At 50.7% G+C, this 20,521-nt stretch overlaps 1 protein-coding gene across 5 annotated transcripts in view; it reads right to left on the reverse strand.

Annotated features, from left to right (window-relative positions):
* Adgrf5 (adhesion G protein-coupled receptor F5) overlaps positions 1-20,521 on the reverse strand; it is a 70,808-nt gene that overhangs the window by 19,880 nt on the left and 30,407 nt on the right. For 3 of the 5 annotated variants that reach the window (XM_005389874.2, XM_005389870.2, XM_005389871.2), the window contains exons 2-10: positions 16,083-16,263; positions 15,244-15,359; positions 13,618-13,672; positions 6,924-7,094; positions 5,563-5,739; positions 5,352-5,458; positions 3,744-3,802; positions 2,768-2,907; positions 357-581 (exon numbers count right to left, since the gene is read on the reverse strand). In XM_005389874.2, the coding sequence (XP_005389931.1) occupies positions 357-581; positions 2,768-2,907; positions 3,744-3,802; positions 5,352-5,458; positions 5,563-5,739; positions 6,924-7,094; positions 13,618-13,672; positions 15,244-15,339 (1,030 nt within the window). In that variant the 5' untranslated portion in view covers positions 15,340-15,359; positions 16,083-16,263. The remainder of the gene's footprint in view (positions 1-356; positions 582-2,767; positions 2,908-3,743; positions 3,803-5,351; positions 5,459-5,562; positions 5,740-6,923; positions 7,095-13,617; positions 13,673-15,243; positions 15,360-16,082; positions 16,264-20,521) is intronic. The other 2 variants (XM_005389872.2, XM_005389873.2) reach the window with 1 other exon arrangement.

A 20,521-nucleotide genomic window follows, 5' to 3' on the forward strand; every position in this document is an offset into this window, starting at 1 on the left:
GTGCAGTGCAGTGTGGAGCGAAGGAAGATCTGGTGGCGGAGTGATGGATACATTCACTCTTGGCTTGCGGATGGCTTTAAGAATGCAACCATGTCCAAACTTAGTGAACTACATACTTTAGCTATGTGTGGCTTGCCATGTCATTTCCAGCTCAACAAATCTACTGTAAATGTTTCAAATTTAGTTGAAAAACTTCATAGTAAAATAATGCTATGAACAAAATAAAAATCAATTCATTTTAAAAGCATTCAAAGGCAAAAGCCACGAGACAAGTTTTGTACGGTGAAGCTCTGTTCTTTCCGAACAGCCTGGGACACAATCTGCCCCTGCCCCGGTGCCGCCCCTCGCCTCGTTACCTTCATCTTCCTTGGTGAAGTTGATGATGGTGAGCCGAGACATGGAGGTCAGCTGCACAGTGGTGCAGATGGAGTATCTGCTGTCGTTCTGGAGTGTGGTGAGGATGGAGGACTTTTGTCCATAGAACCAGGACACATTGGAGGACAGCACCACATTTTCACACTCTAGTATCACCGTGTCCCCTTCCAAGATGACTGCTGGGATGGTGATTATCTTGGTTTCATCTGGAAATTCAAAGAAAGGCTGTTAGGATCCTGGAGCAAATAAACACGATGGATTTTGCTCATCGAGTGCCGCCAACGCCAGGATTCACTAGTACCCTGGGCGTCCACAGTGTCTCCCCATTCAGGCTTCCGGGCTGCCACCAGAGACTGCAGGAGGCGGAGACTGCAGGAGGCACAACCTGCCAGCTGTGAGGGACATGGTTTCAGTCCCAGGTCTTTGTACTATGTGTCCTGAGGTCACTTAGGTGTTTCTGGTGGAAGGAAAGGGGATCTCAAAGAGGTTTTCAATATTTCAAACAGTCTAGGGGGAAGACTGCCCCACTGTTTATGAAAAAGGGACACAGGCTAACCAGCCTACAGACTGCTAGCTGCTGGCTGGAATAAGGTCAGTGGCTTCTTACCAATAACTCTTAGCCTGGATTCACTCAGAGATTTGACCTAAGCCTTCAGTGAGTTAGAAATGGAAAAACAAATTAATTATCAGGAATAGATAAAGCCTGCTTGGGAAGTAAGAATTTTTAAAGACTCAGTCTCCATGGACACTTCAGAGTGGGCGCATTGTAGACTGATAGGTGTGGATTTGAACTCTGATTCTTTCCCATGGGTGACTGTGGGCCCTGAGAGGCCTGCTTAGCCTCGAGGAGCCTCAACTCCCCACATCTGGACAATGGTTCCCCAAGAGCGACCTTGGGAGCGGACTTGAGAAACCGTGGCTATTATTAGTGGTTGGGTAGTAAAATTCCCCCAGAATCCCTGCTTTGAGTTATTTCCCTGATAAAAATAAAACACAATGTTTTTTGCATGTGTGTTTTGGGTGTCCTCTGCTTACACAGCATGTGTCCACCTTATGGAGACTGTGGCGTCCTTCACAAGCCCGTACGTGCTGAGGTGGGGCGTTCAGCAAGGTTGTCCACCCAGACCCTGACACCTTATAAATAGAGCGATAAATCACGTCACGTGACTGTGGAAAGAATGGACTGGTGTTCCAGCCAAAATACCAGTATTTATAAATATTTCTTAACACTTTTTCAAGGTTCCTGGTTAAAATAAAATTTTAAACGATCACATTCAACTCTTAGGAAATGAACCATCTGTGCCTAGGTAAGGCAGCGGCCTGGCTTTGACCTTGTGTTGTTCACTGTGAGAGAGCTGTCTGCCTTCTTCCAGCCTCCAGGTCATCACCTGCATGTTAGAGAAAAGGACATCACTGACCATGAGATGGTGAGAGTCATGTGCACACCCTGGGTCCACACAGAGAGCGCTTTTCAAGTGAGAAAGCTCTGCCACCTGGTCAGCAGATCTTAGGGCCAGGAAGGGCCAGGTCTTGAGGCTGTGCTGTGTGAGCCCATATTTTAGGCCTTTCATTCCCTTCTGTGTAGTCTTCTGGTTTGATTTATTTTGCTGCCTTTTGTCTTATGAATGTATGCTCTGCTGTCTCATCCTGTTACCGTGCTGGAGAGACCTCTCCTGTTTCCTGGGCCAGTTTTACACTCTGCATATTTTATGTTAAAAAGGACCTGATGTTCCACAACTTCTGCACAGGCTGGAAACCCCTTGCAAGGCCAACCTGACTCCTGCCCTTGGGGCTCCTACCTCCACCTGAGCCTCCAGCGTTCTCAGTACCTTCCATACCAGTTCCAGAGAGAAACCGCCCTCACCCAGACCACAGACTGGAGTTATGAAGACAGGACGGGTGCCAGTGGCCCTGCCCGTCATTTCTCACCCTCCTGGCTCCCAAGTAGCCACAGGCCCTCCCACTCATGGGCACACCAGAGACCCATGCTGTACCCCACTTGCAAATGGAAGGAATGCATTTAAAATACTCTGTTATACAGGCCCTAAAGCGATTGCTCTGTAATATTCCCATGCAAGGGCGTCCTCTGGTGACCTTGGCCCTTGCAGGTATGAGGCGAGGGAAGGTTGAGACCCTCTGCTCTGGATAAAGATGCCCCTGTTGGTGTCAGTGCCTTCTGTGAGCCCCTCCCACTTCAGTGTATGTTTTTAACCCCCTCAGCCCTGCATTCCAGGGTAGGAATGTGAGCCAAGCTGGCAGGCAGCGGCTCAAGAGAAAGAGTTGGCACCCAATTCCCCATCACCACGTGACTTCCTAGGTTTAGTTGCAGCATAGATGCTACTACTAAGCTGCGTGGAATCTATGTGGGGAAAATGCAGATGGTGCCACTTACTGTTAAACCCTTGAAAGGAGTTTTCGTCCGCTCTGTAGGTCTGGTTCAGGCTCTGCAGCACTTGCTCGTTGGCAGTTTGGATTAGTCCAGGGGGGAGCGTTGTAGTCTTGATTTCATAACTCACAACCACACTGCCATTGCTGGAGAGAAAACATGCCACTCAGCCAAGCAGCAACTGACCTAGGAGAGTATAGCTTCTTGGAGTTTATTTGCTTGGGAAAACAAAATAGCAGCAACCACCCAGGGAACTGTTATCCTCAGGAATCACTGACAGAAACCTGTCTTGAAACTTAGCTGGAGGCAGAGCTCGCACGCACAGGCAGGGAATGCAAATGAAAAATGCCACCAGGTGGCAACCAGTGGACAGAGTTCCACAATCTGATCACGGGGCAGCAGCCCCAGTCCCAGTCCAGAACCTGCTGACGGTGGTCACAGCCTCGTGGGCTCCAGGCCAGCAGCCAGGCTTATGTAAAGTGAAGGCCAAACCCCGCTGCTCCTGGACAGACCTCTGACTCCCAAGATGGGCAGCTAAGTCTTTGAAATAGAGTGCAGACCCCTCAGGGGTGGAGACTAGCTCAGGGAGACTAAGTGTAGGAGCTTGGCGCCCTACTGTCCTGACTACTGGCTGCGTCTTCAGAATGAAGACATTGTTACAGGGGGTTATTTCATTTTTATGTTTCTAAACCCGCTAGACTACAAACTTACATGTTTGTTTGCACAATTCTTGCCTGCATCAAATGAACACACCTTTTCCTCTCCTGATTTCTCAGCAGGGACACCGAGCCATAAGAGGTGAGAGTTCCCTCTCAGGACTTCCTTGGCCCTTTTTTAACTCCTGCATCTGGTGTGAGTTTTCACCTCAGCCAGATTCTGTCCGCTGAGTCCCCCACACGGCGCCCGCTAATGGGCTTTTTCCTCCTTCACTGACATACCGGTTTTTCATCAAATAGCAAGAAGTGGATTATAGCATTCTTACGTGAACTGCGTCACAGCCACTGATCTGAAGCCTGGTAAAATCCTGTACCCCTCCTGGAACTGGAAAAATAAAAAAAAAAAGCAAGTGAGTCATGTATCAGAGGCCAGCCAGAGATGCACAGATTTGAAGCACAACTGGAAGCACATGGTTCTCACCACCCTGCTAAGCTTTTAGCATAGTAGACTGAAGCAGTCAAACTACCTATGTCCACCTGGGCTCTTGGAGAAGCAGACGCTAGAGGAAGTGTGCAGATGTGTCACCCAGGGACGTAGCCAGGAGAGGAGAAAAGGTAAAGGAGAGGGGGCAGGGACAGCCACTGGACCCCAATGAAAGAGGGAAGAGAGGTTGGTAAAAACAATGAGGCTGAGCCTGTGAAGTTCCATAGTCTTCATACAGTCTCCACACCTGCAGGACACAGGTGACAGTCACCTCACTCATACCTCGGTGGGGGACAGCACACATGGATTTGGGTGCAGCTCCAGGGGCCCTGCTCAAAGACGCCCCGCCACCAGGGTTTGGGCACAGCTTGTGCCCTGCAGTACCTGATCCTCCCTTGACTGCTGAGCTCTTGTGGGTTTTGATAAACATTGTTCCTTTCAATGCCAAGTGCAAAGGAAATGCTACTTGATTAAGTCACCTCTACAGGACAGGTATTTGTACAAGACCTGGGTATTTGTACAATTACACTGTACAAAGACCTGGGCAGTTACATTGTATATAAACCTGAGCCAGATACTCAAAGATCAGTGGGTAACTTTGTCTTTCTTTAAAGCTCAATTACCTAGTTCTGTGTGTGTGTGTGTATGTGTATGTGTGTGTGTGCGCGCGCGCGCACATGTGTGTGCACATGCATGCATGCATGTGTGTGCATGCATGCATATGTGCGTACATGTGTGTGTGTAGGGTTTCCCTCCTAGGCAGAGTGACTATAAACCCAGATATCCAAAGCAGAAGTCACAAGGTCTCCCAAGGGAGTCAGTACTCATCACGGCACCCCTGGAAAATGGCATCTCTGCAGAGTCCCCTGGGGTAGGTAGGAGGCTGCTCCAGGTCCAAGAGGTTAGGAGAGTCACAGTCTCAGCCCGCCTGGGACATTTTCAATGCCAGCCGGGAAGCTCTGTCAGGGATGAGTTAACCAAAGCCTCCTTAGGATCAGAGTAACTGACAGGGGCAGCACCCTGGAGAATAGTGCACCACAACCAAAGTGCGTGGTTCATCTGTGAAAGCCCAGTATGCTCCAGTGCACGACATCCCATCCCCTCAGTGTCAACCTTGGGTCGCTCTGCCCGAAAGGTGCCAGGGTGTCTACTATGTGGTGTGTGGGAAAGAGGGGAGCTGCACAGTGGTCTCAGCAGATTTCAGGGGCTGGATGCCACCAGGTCCTGTGTGAACTCCACCCCCATGGACAGTTCTAGTTGAGGTGAAGGTGACTGTCCCCTGCGTGTGTTTGATTTAGCGCTTCTGAAATCTCCAGCCCGGAGAGATGTGAATAACTCCAAATCCACACTCAGGTCTTGACTGTGCCAAGCAAACCATCCACTGTGAATCAAACGGACCCAGTTCAGCCCAGCATTTGTGGGTGAAGAGCCTGCTGGGGCCAAAACCTACTGCTCTTTCCAGGTCGGTCTTGTAGGATCGGTAGAGGGCAGAGGACGTGTTCAGGAGGTCTTCTTGAAAACCCACATTCAGTCTGAGTTTCATTTTCAGGGTAAGAACTGAAACAACAACCTTGCGTTAGTGCTTAAAGACAGATAACAGAGAAACATGAAACTGGGCTCAAACTGAGTAGTCAGTCAACAAACATGTAAGGAGCAGTTACCTGTTGGGGGCTGGCAGAAAGGACCCTGGGGAGGGAGTCCTTTCAGGCAGCTGCAGGCATTCCCTGAGGAGACACTATCAGGCTCCTGACAGACAGTTTTGTGGAGGCACCTTTCCTGAGGCCATTCATAGCCTGACTCACAGGTGCACCAGATTTCGTTTCCAGTGGGCGTGCAGACTGTCATCAGCGGGGAGGAGAGAGAAGGCAGTCACCACCTTTGCATTACAGGTAGGAAGCATCTACACAGGTAGGGAATCCCACTGCAACTCCACATTGCCCTCCAGGAGGCCTTCAGGATATGCATATGCATCACCAGCATATATGCATCACCATGCCACCAGGTGTGATACCTGGAAGGTGCTGGCAGGTTATGGGGTGACTGTTGAGTGACAGTGATGCTTGGGGCACCCTTGGGATGGTCACATCTAACAGCAGATGGTCTTTGATGTCTGTGATGATAAATAGACTCTGAACATGGAGTGCATGGTCCCCAGCCTCTGTCTGGACATTTGCACCCTCTTAGAGCCCTGTCATCCTGTGCCAGGGTGGACCCAGACCTGGTGATCAGTGGGATACAGCAAAAATAACGTGTGGAGCTTCTGAAGTTAGGTTATAAGGGATACCATAGCTTCCCTCTCCCTCCCCCTCCTCCTCCCCTCCCCTTCCCCTCCCCCTCTCCTTCCTTTCTGGGGACGCTGACATCCCCAGCATGAAGACCTATCGTACAGAAATCTTCCTGATAGGGAACTGAGGTCTCTGGACAGCAGCCCCTAAGGAACTGCAGCCTTCAGTAATATCTTGGGCATGGAAGCAGATTTTCCAGCTCCATGGAGACTTCCACTGACTTGACTACAACCTTGTGAAAGATCCTGAACTGGATCCTCAGCTTCCTCAGGTTCTCGACCCTCGGACACTGCCAGGCATTCATTACACAGCAACCCGAAAGTCTAATCTGTGATCTGGGAGGTTCTGCCTCGTGTCTTACTTCTGATCCATTTCCTGATTCCTATTTCCTGATCCGTGATGCCACAAAGAAGGGAACTTGCTGCTGTTTAATACCCTGAACCAGTCCTTGCTGTAATTCCTACTGCCCAGAGAGAGGATCCAGTAGTTTGTCATGAGGGACCTGGGCATATCTCAGAGCCAGTATATGACAACAGTCTTGGAAACCACCAAGCAAACTCTGGTCGGCATTTATAATAAGGAGACCTGGCCACAGAGTCTACAGGGAAGGCTGCGGAGCCACGAGGCTCTCAGCTTTGCCTTACCTCCCGAGTGGTGCACTCCCAGGGGAAGGCTCTCAGTCACTTTCTCCCGACATGCCCTGCCATCTGTCCTAAAGCCGCGGGGTTCTCACTCACCTGTTGTCACCTCTATGCTCAGAATGTCAGTTGCTGGGTCAGTGTTGTTTCCTTGAATTGGAAAACTGAGGCTGCGCAGCTGAGTTTTGAGAGACTCCAGGGCGGACACGTTCTCCAAGCTGATCTCCACATCCACAGTGTGCTCATCCACCGCTAGAGGGCTCAGGGCAGCTGAAGGGGAAGCAGTGAGGCCCTGAGAACCAATGGGGGATGTGGACAGAGGGGATGCACGTTCCAGCAGGTAAAGGAAATGGCAGGTGCGGGGGTGGAGGGAGGCTGGGCACAGCAGCCCATAAGAACCCCTGATGAATGTTTTCAGAGAAGAGGGGAGTGTGTCTCCTCACCACCAGCCCTGCCCCTAGCCTGGTCACAAAGGCGAAGGTCACTGTGTGGAACACAGACAGTGAGGGGCCAGGGTAGAAGCAGGGGGGTTGACAGAAGGTACAGTTCAGATGCTACAAGCCGGGGTCTTGGCCAGAAGAGTGGGCTGGGGGGTTTCCGGCCCCACTGAGGTGACAGGAGCATGTTCCAAGAGCTGTACCAAGCACAGCGGGAAGGCACCGGGGACAGCCTCCTGTTAGCTCCCCTTGCTCTGTGTCTACACACACAGCGTGTGCTCTCTCTTCTTCCGGGATTTAGAACACCACAGGTGTGCAATGCGAGTTTGGCAAATTGGAAAGTAAGAAAGAGAACCTTCTGGCTCTTCCTTGTTTTTCCAGATGGTCTCCAGGCTGTAGCCTGCCGGCCTTTTCATGGCTCTGTTCCTCTACACAGGTCAGCTCCAGCCAGGCCAGACGCACCTCGAAAATAAATCTTTCCTCCTTATGGTGCCCTGCCTGGGCCACTGATCCTGAGCGTCCCAAGGACAGGGACTGCTTCCTTCCCTTCCCGTGGGCTTTCTCATCCCACTGGCACACAGTGGCCCATGCCAGTCGATCCCTACTGAGCCCACCAGTCTAAGCCAAACCACAGGTTCATCTCTTGGTCACCGTGGGGATCTCTGACCCCACCATGGCTGGAATATGCAGTCAGAGCAGAGCCCTGGGCTGGGGCAGTAGTTAACTAAGAAATTAAAGAATGTAGATTTTCCACCTAGATGCATTAAGGATATTTTTAAATGGGGAAGTGATTAAGGGACTATTCGTAAAACTATTACCTTAAAAGTTAAGTCAAGCACAAAACCATGATTACGTAAGCTTTATCATAAAATCAGAAAACTCTGTGGCTGCTTTTTAAAAGAAAAGAATTTTCCCAAAACATTGTAAGATTTGTTCTAGATACTCCAAGCACCCATGGACGGGCAGCTCTGGGAGAAGGTTTATCGTGGGAAACTCCACTTGTTGAGTGTTTATTGCAGAAATCTGGAATATTTGTCTACTTGCAGACTATGTTTGTTTTAGGAGGTTGGTTGCAGCCATCAATCTATTGAGAATTACTTCATTTGGGGTCCTTCAGCTAGCTGTAATGAACTCAGATGATAAAAACAGTCTGTGCAGATTGCTTAGGAATGCATTTAATGATGTATATTATCCTTCATAAGATGTATTTACAGGAAAAAAAAGTGACTGTTAAAATCTCACACAGGATCTCCGTTTGTCATGGTACTATGACATTGCCTAAATTTCCTGTTTTCCTTTTGATTCTGAATGATTGAGCGGTAGAAACCAACTTCCTGGAAGGCCTGCTAGTTTTCGTTTGTGTGCTTCTAACCCTGGATACATCATGTCACCCACAGGACCATGTCAAAGAGGGTGTTGATGATATTTACAAGGTTGGCTTGGAGCACTAGTTTTCCTGAAAAGTAAGGCAACAACGTTTGTCCGTTTGTCTGTTCAGAAGGCCCCCAAGCTCCAGGACCCTCTGTAAGGACTGTGAACACTCCTCCCAGGAGTGTAAACAGGATTTCCTGGACAGCGGCTGCATTTGAGATGGGAGAGTCAGTAACACTCCTGTATCACCCACAACTTCATCCGCCTGGCTTCGTCCCAGGGTCGAAGCCCAGCAGGATGTAAAAGTGTGCCTGGGGTCCCCTCTGTCCCTGAGCCCCTCCTCTGACATGTCTACAGAATTTGTGTGGCCATGAAGAGTATGTGGCAATCCCAATGCCACCACTCCGTGATTTTCAAGGAGCTGAGGCAAAGGCAAAACCCTGGGAGGAAGGGACTTGAGACACTGGTAGGTTTTACCCCAGGGGACTCACACAGCTGTTCACTTGGTCTTGGCTCTAAGGCCCTTCCTGCCTCAGACCCTCTTGCGTTCTTCAATGCCTTCTGAGAGAGTTTCAGTCACCTTCAGCCTGCGTGTCGGGGGAACCTCTCAGCAAAGGAAGCGCCCTCTCTGAAGGACCCTCCAAAATGCCACTGCAGTTTAACAGCCCAGGCTCATTCTGAGGCAAAATCAACTCTAGAGCTCCCCGCATTTGAGTAGGGACTGTGCACATCTTGTGCATCTTGTGTGGGTGTGCTCAAGTGTGCGCGCACGCGCGCGCGCGCTCACACACACACACACACACACACACACTCACTTTGGAGGCTCAACCCAGGCCAACCAAGTGATAATCTCCCATCAAAGTACTAACCAGGTCCGACCCTGCTTAGCTTCCGGGGGCAGACCAGACCAGGTGGTATGGCTATCAACGCAAATGACAATCTTTACTGGGCAGGTCCAGAAATCTATATTTTAAAAAGATTTCCTAGTCGTGACTTTGATAACCAGGCGAGTTTGGGATCTAACATTGCAATCTGGACGAAAAATCCAAGGAAGTAATCATGGAGAGCCGACTGAGCGCCTAAACTTGTTCCCTCTTTTGCTTTGGTTTTTGTTTCGGTCACCACCCACAGCTGCTCTTGTGGGGAGACTTGCTTCCGGCGCCCTCCTCCATCCCCTCGGGGAACTGACATCTGCTCCCTGAAGTCCTATAATAACATACGGCATTACTGTTGGATATATGCTCACAGGAGATAAACACTTCTAAAGTCAAGCTGAACAGCAAAAGTACTAGTAATACATGGAAGAATCATGAGAATCTTTGCTCAGTTCTTCAAAAGGACCTTTCTAAGGTCCTGCAGTCTTTGAACAGAATCCCCATGAAATGTGGTAAGCCTGGAAGCCACAGGAGAACATTGCACCAAGGGAGACCGAGCGTGGGACCTGTGAGCAGCACCCCCATGGCTGTCTGGGGAACACAGGTGAGGTCTCCCATGCTGGGTCTTCCTTTAGATGTCTGGACAGCGTGGGAACCCACAGGTGGCAGCTGCACCTGGGAGACGGTTGGGTGTCACTGCGACCCTGGCCTCATTGGTTGGGGTCAGAGGCTCAGCCCAGGTAGGGGGCTAGGAATGCAAACCCCAGGATGTCAGGGCCTGGAAAAGGCCACTCCCTATGCCCAGTTTTGGGGCACTGGGAGGGACAGGGTAAGCGCCCTCTGCTGTGATGCCCCTGTACCCTCTATCTGGCTCCTGGTGGTTTCCCATGTTTTCTCGGTTGCCTTCTCTCCTAGGTTGTTTGTCTGGTCTTCTCTGGCTCATTACTCCCTGACTCCAAGTGTCACTAGTGTCCCTGAGTGAGCAAGGGGGCCATTACCAGTTCCCTCAGGCAGAACCAGCCAGGATTTCTCCTGTCCCTCCTCAGGCCACTCCCAGGCCCATAACACTTGTCTTAAAGATGCATTTCTCAAAGGTTGGTCTCAAACTGTGACTTGTGGGGTCTGGGTCTTAATCACAGCTCCTTGAACAAACAATACCACTTTTTCCTGGCAACACTGGTGGGTTCTGGAACCAGAGCCTGAGCTGATGGGTTCCAATGCCTTCTGGAAATAGAGCCTGAGCAAGTGCAGAAATTCACCTCGTACCTGCCAAAGACAGAAGCCAGTTGCCTTCATCCTGGAGAAGGGCCCTGGTATGATCTCTCCTGGCCAGGGAACCAAGTCCTGTGTCTCAAGGGGACTGGATTCTGTTTCTGCCCTTTGAGGACACAGCATGTAAATGGCAAAAGACACCTATCCTGTGCTCATTTCTGAGCATTTTCTCGAAGCAGCAGTAGGGTAGCATCGTCTGTGGGATGCTAGCCTCCACTAACGGGTACAGCTGAGTTCTAGGAAGGGCAGTTCACACAGGGGAAACCACAGAACCCCACCCATGGCCCGCCAGACAGGAAGAGACAGTGAACATGAGTCATGAGATGCTAGACTGTGAAGTTCGGAGCAAATGATCCATCCTAGCCTCTAACTATCAGCCCACATCATCAAGGCCATTCCACACCAAGTCCTTTACCCAGTAAGATGAGATGCAGCTGCCAGTGCTCCTCTGCAAAGCACCCAAGAGACACGCAGGGAGCCACATGTGGGACCCAGGCAAATACACGAGAATGGTGATCAGGGACCTCAGAGCCCAAGACAGCAGGCAGGGTGGGCACTTCTGACCTGGGTGGCCCATTAGACTTGGTGAGCCACAGCTGTCCACCCGTGAATAAGGGCAATGGGCTTCCTAGAGGACTATTGTTTAGGGGCTGGGATCGTATGTGAGGACCTCTACCATTACGGTTCTTATCTGATATCCTCTCAAAACCTCTTGCAACCATAGGTGGGGCTTTGGGGAGATGATTGGATTATGATTGTATTATTACTAGTTAGCTTGCTGTTGAGAGGCAGGGTCTGGTGATGAGACCAGTTACTGGAGCGTGGCCTGCAGGGTGCATTGCCATGCCTGGTTGCTTCCTTTGCTCTCTGCTTCCTGGATGCCATGAGGTGAGCAGATTTCCTCCGCCCAGGCCCTTCCACCATAGAGCCAACCAACTATGAACGGAAGCCTCTACAAACAGTGAGCCCCCCGCCAAACCAAAACCAAACTAACAAGCAAAACTCTCCACTTTTAAGTTGCACAGGTCCTAAGGTGATTAAGACACTAAGTAAAGTGTCTGGCCTATCACAGCCACTAGGAATAGTAACGGAGAGTCAAGTGATGGTACATATATTCTGTAGAGATGCGCACTTATAGGCCACGAAGTATTAACATCATTCCAATCAGGTTTCATCACTGACATGGTCAAACAAACAAGAGGAGAAGTGATTCTTGGACCCAGACCAAGAGGTAGTGCACATCTAGCCTCCAGATCTGCGATCCAGATTCCCAGGCAGGTGGAAACCAAGCTCAGGCTGAGAGGGGTGAAGATGTCTGCATGTCCAGAATGGGCTCTGAGCTCCCAGATGCCCTCGATTAACCTCTGGTCTACTGCTAGCTGCTCCCAAGAAGAAGCGTGATACTCTTCCCATCAGCCTCAGACACCCAGGGTGAAGGGCTTTGTAGCCCCCTTGTGCCACTTCCTCGCAACCAGAATGTCCTCTTTTGTTCCCTGCAGAGATGCCCAAGGCCCTAGCTACCACCTGGTCTGCACACTTAAAGCATGCTTTCCTCCCAGCTCTGGTCTCTCCCAGGCTTCCCAAGCCAAGAGCCTAGAGAGTCCTTGGAGGCCTACGCCCTTCGCCCAGTTCCCAGCTACAACTATCCCCAAGGCCTTGGCTCATTCTCAGGTTGTCCTGAGTGAGTTTGTACCCATACACACACACACACACACACACACACACACACACACACACACACGGATCAGGAGGCAGGCCAAGGAGATGACCAACGACTAGTTATTTAGGTAAAAGTCCACTGTGTGAGACTACGTGTGTCTATAGCTTCTACCTTTAAAAATGATTTCATTCCAAACTCTGAAGACTTGGCCTGGTACCTAAGAATGAAATTCCCTTTGTGTCATGAAAACTTTAGAAGGGAAATGTGCAGAACCTGTGGAAGAGAATCCACTCCGAAAACCAGACCTCCACTCCAACATCTCACCACACAAGTGGAACATGGACGCCTTCCCTGGGGTCCTGCTGAATGTGACCTTCCCAGTGCTATCCTTCCTCATGTTCCTGCAGTGCCCTAATCCACCTTACATTCCTGCTCCCTAGGGTACCCCTGAGCTTCTCCTGGCCCAGCCTGGGCCTCTCCACTCTGTGGCCATTTCCTAAGTCACTGGTCAATCCATCTTCTGCAGGTGATGGGCTGATTTGCCAGCACCCCCCAAATGACTCTAGAGGCCCAGGAGGACCACGTGTACTGAACTGAAAATGTTTCCGTGGTGATTGATCACTGCCAGAATTGCTTCTAATGAAAGCATACCTGGAATATTTTGAAATGCCAAATCTTAGATCTGAAAGTGGTTTCTCCTTCAGGGCACATGGTCTTACACAGTGGGGCCCACAAGTGCAGGAAAGAGCCCCTTCTTACAGCTGTGGGGTCACCAGCTGCTCCTAGGGAAGCTGGCAGCACAAACCCTAGAGGAACTCAGTGGGAACAAGAGTTGGAACTCTCCTGAGAGAAGTTTGATTTAAAGGCTGATGAAAGTTTTCCAGAATATCAAACGAGCACATTGCTGGCCGTGTGTCTGCCATGGGATTGTCAGGGTTGCTGGGGTGGGGCTGGGAGGCTACACCTGGGGCCCAGAGCCAGGTGAACCTGGTGGTCGCACTGGGAAGGGAACCAGCACACAACTCTGTCCCAACCCTAGGGCAAGCCTGGTCTCTTTTGCCCTCTATGCTCTCTCCTACTATAAGGAGGCTGAATGATGCAGTCATAGTATTTAAAGAGCTGCACAGGAGCCAGTGGTTGGGCTTACAAGAGAGATCACCAGTAAGGACTTCACTTACCCGCACGCCTTGGCCTTAGCAGCTCCACATCTGCGAGGTCCGGTTCACGTAGCACCTGCAAGGACATTTGGGAAGGCATCAGTTAGAGAAGTGTGCCTTGGCTTCCTGCTCATGCACCCCTGAATGTCTCACATGAGCTCAGGCTGTAGGTTTCAGGGGGCACCATGGCCTGGGGGACACCCACAGGAACACTGTGGAGTAACCCAGGAAGGATTTTCACAGCCTGCCTCAGGATCCAGGGGTGGAAGAGATCCCCTGGCCTGGTTCACAGGCTACTTGCTAGAGCCCTGTCAGGAAAAGTCAATCGTGATGCTTAAACAGGTGCTTTCCACCTATTCCCTGAACTCTGCATCCCCCTAGTGACCTATGAGACCAGTCTTGTGAAGTCTGCTCACCAAGCCCACCCACATCTCTGCTGTTCTAGGGCCCAGGAGCCACCACGCATGCTCAGAAGTTTTTTGTTTCCTCCTCAGGTCCTGCTCGTGCTGTTCTGTTGTTTTCTGTAAGGAGACCAAGGAGCTCCCAAACCTGGCCTGCGGGCTGTGGTGCTCCCCAGCCAGGCAATGCTGGGGAACAGACTCATCCTCAGTGAGCCTCAGTTTGCTCTTCTATAAGATGGGACTCAAATAATGCCAACTTCCTATGATTGGCACAGGAAATAAAAGAGCCGCAAGGTGGCACGTAGTAACCTCTTAGTGCCCTTGAGTTATAGTATGCAGTGGTTAGCAGGAAAGGCTGCAGGGGTTAAGTTCAAATCCCACCTCCAGCATAACATAGCTTGTGAACTTGAGCAAGTTACTTGACCTCTCTGTGCCTCTGTCCAAACCATAAGATGGGATTAAATAGAGTCCACTTGACAGAAGGTTATTAAAGATCAAATGATTTCCAAGGAAAGCCTTGGGGACGCAGTAAGTGCCATTTGGGAATAGGACCAGCTGTTCTAGGAACCAGTCCACCTGCCCTTTGCCCTAGCTCTCCTCTGTGGCTATCAATTCATCTGTGGTTTCCTAGGTTGAAGAGAGGACATTGTCCAATGGGGACAAGAAAAATTTGGGGTCTCCCAAGCTGCCCTTGCAGTAAATGCCCTGACTCTGGTATACAAAGGCTGGAGCTGGAGTAACCCAGGAATCCCGTAAGGGGAGCAGGGTACTCATCAGCCCTGCGCTAACCTCTCACCAGTTTTCCAAAGACAAAGCCACCTGGGTAACGTATCAGCAAAGGCCCTAGACACGGCCTGTGGTCTTCTGTGCTGTGCTCGCTGTAACCGTGGCATACGCAGACCAATGTCCTGTGAACTGCGTGCCAGTCTGAGGCCTGAGCTGAAGGTAGTACTGTGCGAACATTTCATTCTCTGCTCATCCTCCGCCACTGCGGTATTGTCATTGCCTTTCTGTGCCCACGACTGCTTGGCAGCCTCCCTGGAAGCCACACTGATGTCCCCACCTTAACCTCCCCACCAGAGGGCAGCAAGCTGTCACCAGCACCACACCATCATAGTCCACAGTCGCCCTTCTGCCTCGCTGGCAACCTTCCTGCAAAGGCCCTTCTGTCCCAGTTTTTTTGAAGAAATATTTCCTGCCTGCAACATTCCCAGGAAATCAGAGATGTGGCAAAGGATTTACTCACCAAAGGACAAGCCGCCTCCAGATCCCAGCTCAGTGCCCTGGAGAAACACATGACCAGGAGCACCAGGCACAGCGGGGACCTCCCTGGGGACCGCATTCTTCACGGCAGTTTTCGGCCTGAAATGGAAATCAGACGACTTAGAGTAATTTACTTAGTAAGCAGGGAAAGAATAAGTGAGCTCTGTCTGGAAGGTCACAGCCCACAAGGACTTTGCAATCAAGTGGGGAGAAGACAAGGAAGGGATGAAGGAGCCACTTTGGTCCCTGCCCTGGACACATGGATTCGGGGCACAGCAGGTGGGGGAGGGGGCTGTGCAGAGGTAGAACCAAGATGGCAGGTGCCAGGGAGCACTTGCTACACCCACGGAGCTGGACGAGAAGGAATGAGAAGGGAAAAGCAAAACAGACGGGAGCAAGGAAGAGAATGACTGCTCAGGAGGGGACACCTGCCTCTTGCGATCCAGATCCAAAACACATGGATCAAAGGATTCAGGACACTTCCTACCTGCATGCAAGGCACTGTGAGGTTTTCAATTCTAACGTGTCCTATCTGACACTATTTTCCCTTTTGATTCTGGTAGGAACCATGAAATTGAGCTCATCACCTATAGGAATGGGTAATCAGCCATTAGTCTAAAATCTGAACTTTGTTGTAAATGTATAAGTTGTATTTTACAGCATTAGTTCATATTATAGGACACAATACAAAATATGAGTATCACAATATAACCCATCTGATGTACTGATCCTTAAAACTATCTCTTTATAATGTTGGCAATGAAAAATAGGCTTTTGGGTAACCCGATCAATCCTCATTGGGTTTAAAGAACAAAGTGTCACCTGAGTGATCCCAGCCTTCTGTACCCGGACCAGGACAATCTGCTATCTGCAGAGTGACTTCCTTCCTGTCTTTCTGTGCCCACGAGTGCTTGGCAGACAGCAGTTGATCAGGCCACAGGAGACACAGCTCAGCAAGAAGAGCGGGCAGGGCTGGGGACCAGGCCAGGGTGACAGCCGACACCTATATATGGGAGAGCCGAATTGCAATCACGGGCTGCCTGTGGCCACCTTTTCCTCTTCCCTGTGGGGCTTAGGGCAACAGATCCAACTTGCAAGTCTGCAATCAAATGCATTTAAAAATTCCACAACTCAGTGGTTGGGGAAAATGCTTTGGAATGTTGATTCTGGGAATGGATGTTGAGGACCAAATGTACCTGCCATAGAGATGTCATCAAGGCATGACTTTGTTCTCTACCTGGGAATTTCCCAACCCATTGGGAAGGGGGCAGCCTTGGTGGCAGGGCGCAGGCTGAGCTCGCCAGGTGGCAGCAGGTGTCCCTGGGGTGACGCAGTGTTTGGGGGCAGCGTAACCTTCTGGGTATAACCAACTCAGTTGGCTCCACATAGAAGCCATAAATCAGGGGTGAGACTTAGTAAATGAGTCGCTACTGAGCCTTCCTTAGTGCTGCAACCAAGGGAGACACAGGTACCGGATGGACCTGGGCAGCCTCTGTCACGAAGCCTTTCTTTTGCAGAATTAACAAGAATTGCAATGTCCCCAAATAGACATCCCTGGCCCATCTGCATAGGCCACTGGCCAATAGTGTCCCATCCCCTCCTGGTCTTTGCCTCTCTGGAGACCGTTCTTGATATTCTTTCTGCTGACTCATTTGCTGATCAAAAAAACAAAAAAATCACAAGTCTAAATACAACAGGAGCCCCCCAAGGACAGTAGTGTTCTCATGCACAGGACAGACTGGTGGTGGTCAGCATACAGGGAGAGACAGACTCTCCCCCTGGACAGGAAGAACAAGGTCACCACTCTGAGGGGCTGTGACAGCCCCAGTAATTGACAACTAGGGTGACAGGGACTTGGCCAATGGGCTGATGATACCTCTAGGGGTCACCAGCTTTGAGGTTTCGATGTTAGTGGTTTCTGTGAAGCTGGGGCTTGGGGTTTCTACCTGGAAGAAGCCAGGGTATCTCACCCTGGCCTATGGGAAAAGCCACCCTCGAGCCCTGGTTCCACATGGAGGAGCCACCTTTAATGGCCACCCCAAAAGCTCCTGCTTAGCCCCAAGACTGAGACCCTGAGTTGGGCAGAGGCGAGGGAAGAGGAATGTGGGCTGACGTCATTCCCAGTCTCTCTCTTCTTTCAGATCAAAACTCTGGATTCTGCTGCTCTCATCAGCCCGTATGAGCCGGCTGTGCCTTACGAGAGGCCGGGAAGTATGACCCAGCCCGAGCCCGGCCCTGCAGCACTGACCAGCTTCCTGGCCTGCTCTGACTGGACTTTCCTGTCTGAAGCTGAACAGAGGGCAAGGAGGAGAAAGAGCTGCTGACCTCATAGGCCAGGAATGCATCGCTGGGGTTCTTGGCAGCCCTGCGTGAGGGGGAGGGGCCAGGGGTCTGGGTCCCTCCCGGGTGGTCATGTTCTACGCCTGCTCACCATGGACCAGACCTGTCTGCCCAGGCCTCAGAATCACCAGTGCGGAAGGTGAACACGGAGTGCTCTCCTCGCACCCCTCAGCGCCTGGCTGCCCCCGACCCCTATCTTATTGAGCCTCGTCCTGCAGATGACTGACCTCCCAGCCCGCATGGCACTGCCTGCCTTGTCCCTCATCCCTCGACCTTTGCATCCATCCTTGCCCTGCTTTTCAGCCGAGAACATGTGGGCTGAGTTTCTCTGAGTCAGGAGGGTTGATCTGGTCAGAACGCCAGACATCTAAGGACTAGTTCTCAACCCTCATCCAAGCGTAATACCTCACAGTCAGGACAGCCGCTCGCAACAGCCGGGGTACATCAGCGGCGGTGGCGATCAGAGGCTCCTGTGGCATTTTTCTGGGGGAATCATGTCATTTATACTCTAGATGATCCTAAGTCACCACCAATCACCCCACTTTCCAGACAAGGAGAGGAAGCCCCATGAGATCTCCCTAAGGCTACACAGCATGAAAATGGAGAATTGTAAACCACACCATCTATTTCAAAAGGTGCCTATGAGCAGGGCCATCTTCCTGGCTAGATATCAATAAGAAGTGGAAATTTCCCTGCCTATGGACATCTTCCCTGGGCAATGGGAAAGGGTGAGCTCTGACCTCTTTGTCACTAATTGGCTGTGTGGGGTGGAGCAAGTCACGTCACCTCTCTGGGCCTGAGTTTTCTTATCAGCAAAGCCGGAGATTAGACAGAACCCAAGAACTTCAAAATTGGGTACAACAATGGACCTCCGGGATCCCACTACCACACCAAGTACCAATCTTTAGTTACATCAGCCTGGAGGTGACCTCACTTAGGCTCACTTCTGAGCTGACAGTGCTCAACCGGGGCACACTACATAGCCCAGACCTGCCTGCCCCACCCCAGGCATCGCTGTTGCTCTCTTCTGTCTCTGCCCATGTGCAGAACTGGCCTTCCCGAGCCTCCTTCCTGCACAGTCCACCCCCCTCAGGCCCTTGCTGTTCCCAGGACAACCGCAGTCCCTGTAGCTGGTGTTCACAGCCCGCGTAACCTGGGTTTCATTTCAGAAGTACGTGTAGTTGACAGCATCCCTCACGTGCTCCTAAGGAATTTGGCTGCTGTTTCAGAACCTAAAATAGTGCAAGAGATTTCCCAGTCTCCCTTCAAGACTTAAAAAACAAAACAAAACAAAGAAGCTTGCCTTTTATTTGGCTCCTTCATCTCCTCCCTCTGTCCTGATAGCTCTGTACAACTGCTGTGTAGTCAAATATTCCCAGCCTTCCAGGACCCCAAAATGCATGCCCCTGATTGGTGTAGCCCTTAAATGCTCCCTGCTTCTACTAAATACCCATGCCCCTCACCCCAAGCCTCTCACAGTGTTGGATTTTTGTTGTGAACAGATTTGCGGGTAAACACCTTCATCCCACCATGTCTTTATCTGGTTTTACTTCCATTCACTGCGCAAACATTCCCAGATCTTGTGAGTGCCAGGTGCTTCCTGAGGAGCTGGGTGGGGTAGGGTGACAGCAACCAGGACCTGGCCTCTTTTCCCTGGAGCTCGGGGTCCTGTGGACAAGACCATATCATTAAAGGATCTGTCATTCAGTCACTGTTAAACTCTGGCTGGAAAGCGCTACCCAGGAGGAAAATCATAATACCAGTATTTCTTTTATTTAGTTAGTTATTTTTTGTCTTTTTTTGAGACAGGGTCTCGCTATACAGATCATGCTGGCCTTGAGCTCACTTTGTAGCCCAGGCTGGTCTCGAACTTGCAAAGATCCTCCTGCCTCAGCCTCCCGAGTGCTGGGATTACAGGCGTGTGCCACCATGCCTGGCTAATAATACCAGTATTTATTGAGCACCTACTATGTGCATCAGCCACTAAAGTAGTAAGTCCTGTGTGAGACCATTTAACTTTCTCACCAGTCGCAGTCAAGAGGATCTAGCACAAGACCTGATTATCAGTATGACAGAGAATTAACAGAGCTGCTTGCTTGAGCCAGAATTTGAGCCCAGGAATTTAATTCCAGAGCCCGGCCTTTCAATCACTGTGCTGAACTAAGACAGAATCCCATGGATGGCAGGCAGCTCAGAGGTGGAGCACTTGCCTGACATTCACATAGCCCTGAGTCTAAGCCCCAGCTACAATCAATCAATCAAAATAAAAATTAAATGAAAAGCCCACACCAGAGGGGCACAGCTGGTCTTGGGGTCTTGCAGAACCACGCCGGGGAGATATTTAATTGAGCAGAGGCTGCAGTGTGAGGTGCAGTTAGCTAAAAATAAAAAGGGTGGCTGGATAAAGAGGGTTCCGAGTAGAAAGGCCCAGAGGCGGAGCAAAAGCCTGGCAGGCTTGGGGAGCTGCAGCAGCAGAGGCAGAGGAGGTGGGAAGGAAGCAGAGAGACCTCTGTGGTGAAGTGGGCAAAGCCGGACACACGGGCCTGGGACTGTAGCCCCAGGGTTGGGTACAACAGAAAGGAGAAACTACACAGAATTTCATTAGACAAAATGGTAGGAATTTTGTTCTGAAACCCTGTATTATTTTTATTGTCTTTGTTTTGTTTTTGTCTATGTTGTTAGTATTTTGTTACGGTTCTGTTTTTTAAATTATTCTCTTTAAAAAAAAAAATGGGGAGGAGGGGCTATAACCAGTTCCACAGGATCCCGGCAGTAACAGATCCAGACAAGGAAGATGATTGAGACAGAAGGTTTGGGCTGGGGCTAGAGAGGCCAAGATGGCCAGAGGAGTCGGGCGGCTAGGAGGCTGGAGTGTCCAGAGGAGGGTGGGGCTGGCTGTGTCCCTCGGGGCCGAGAGAACT

This window comes from Chinchilla lanigera, unplaced genomic scaffold (genome assembly GCF_000276665.1).
Source record: "Chinchilla lanigera isolate Chin_1 unplaced genomic scaffold, ChiLan1.0 scaffold00036, whole genome shotgun sequence".
Classification (NCBI taxonomy): Eukaryota; Metazoa; Chordata; class Mammalia; order Rodentia; family Chinchillidae; genus Chinchilla; species Chinchilla lanigera.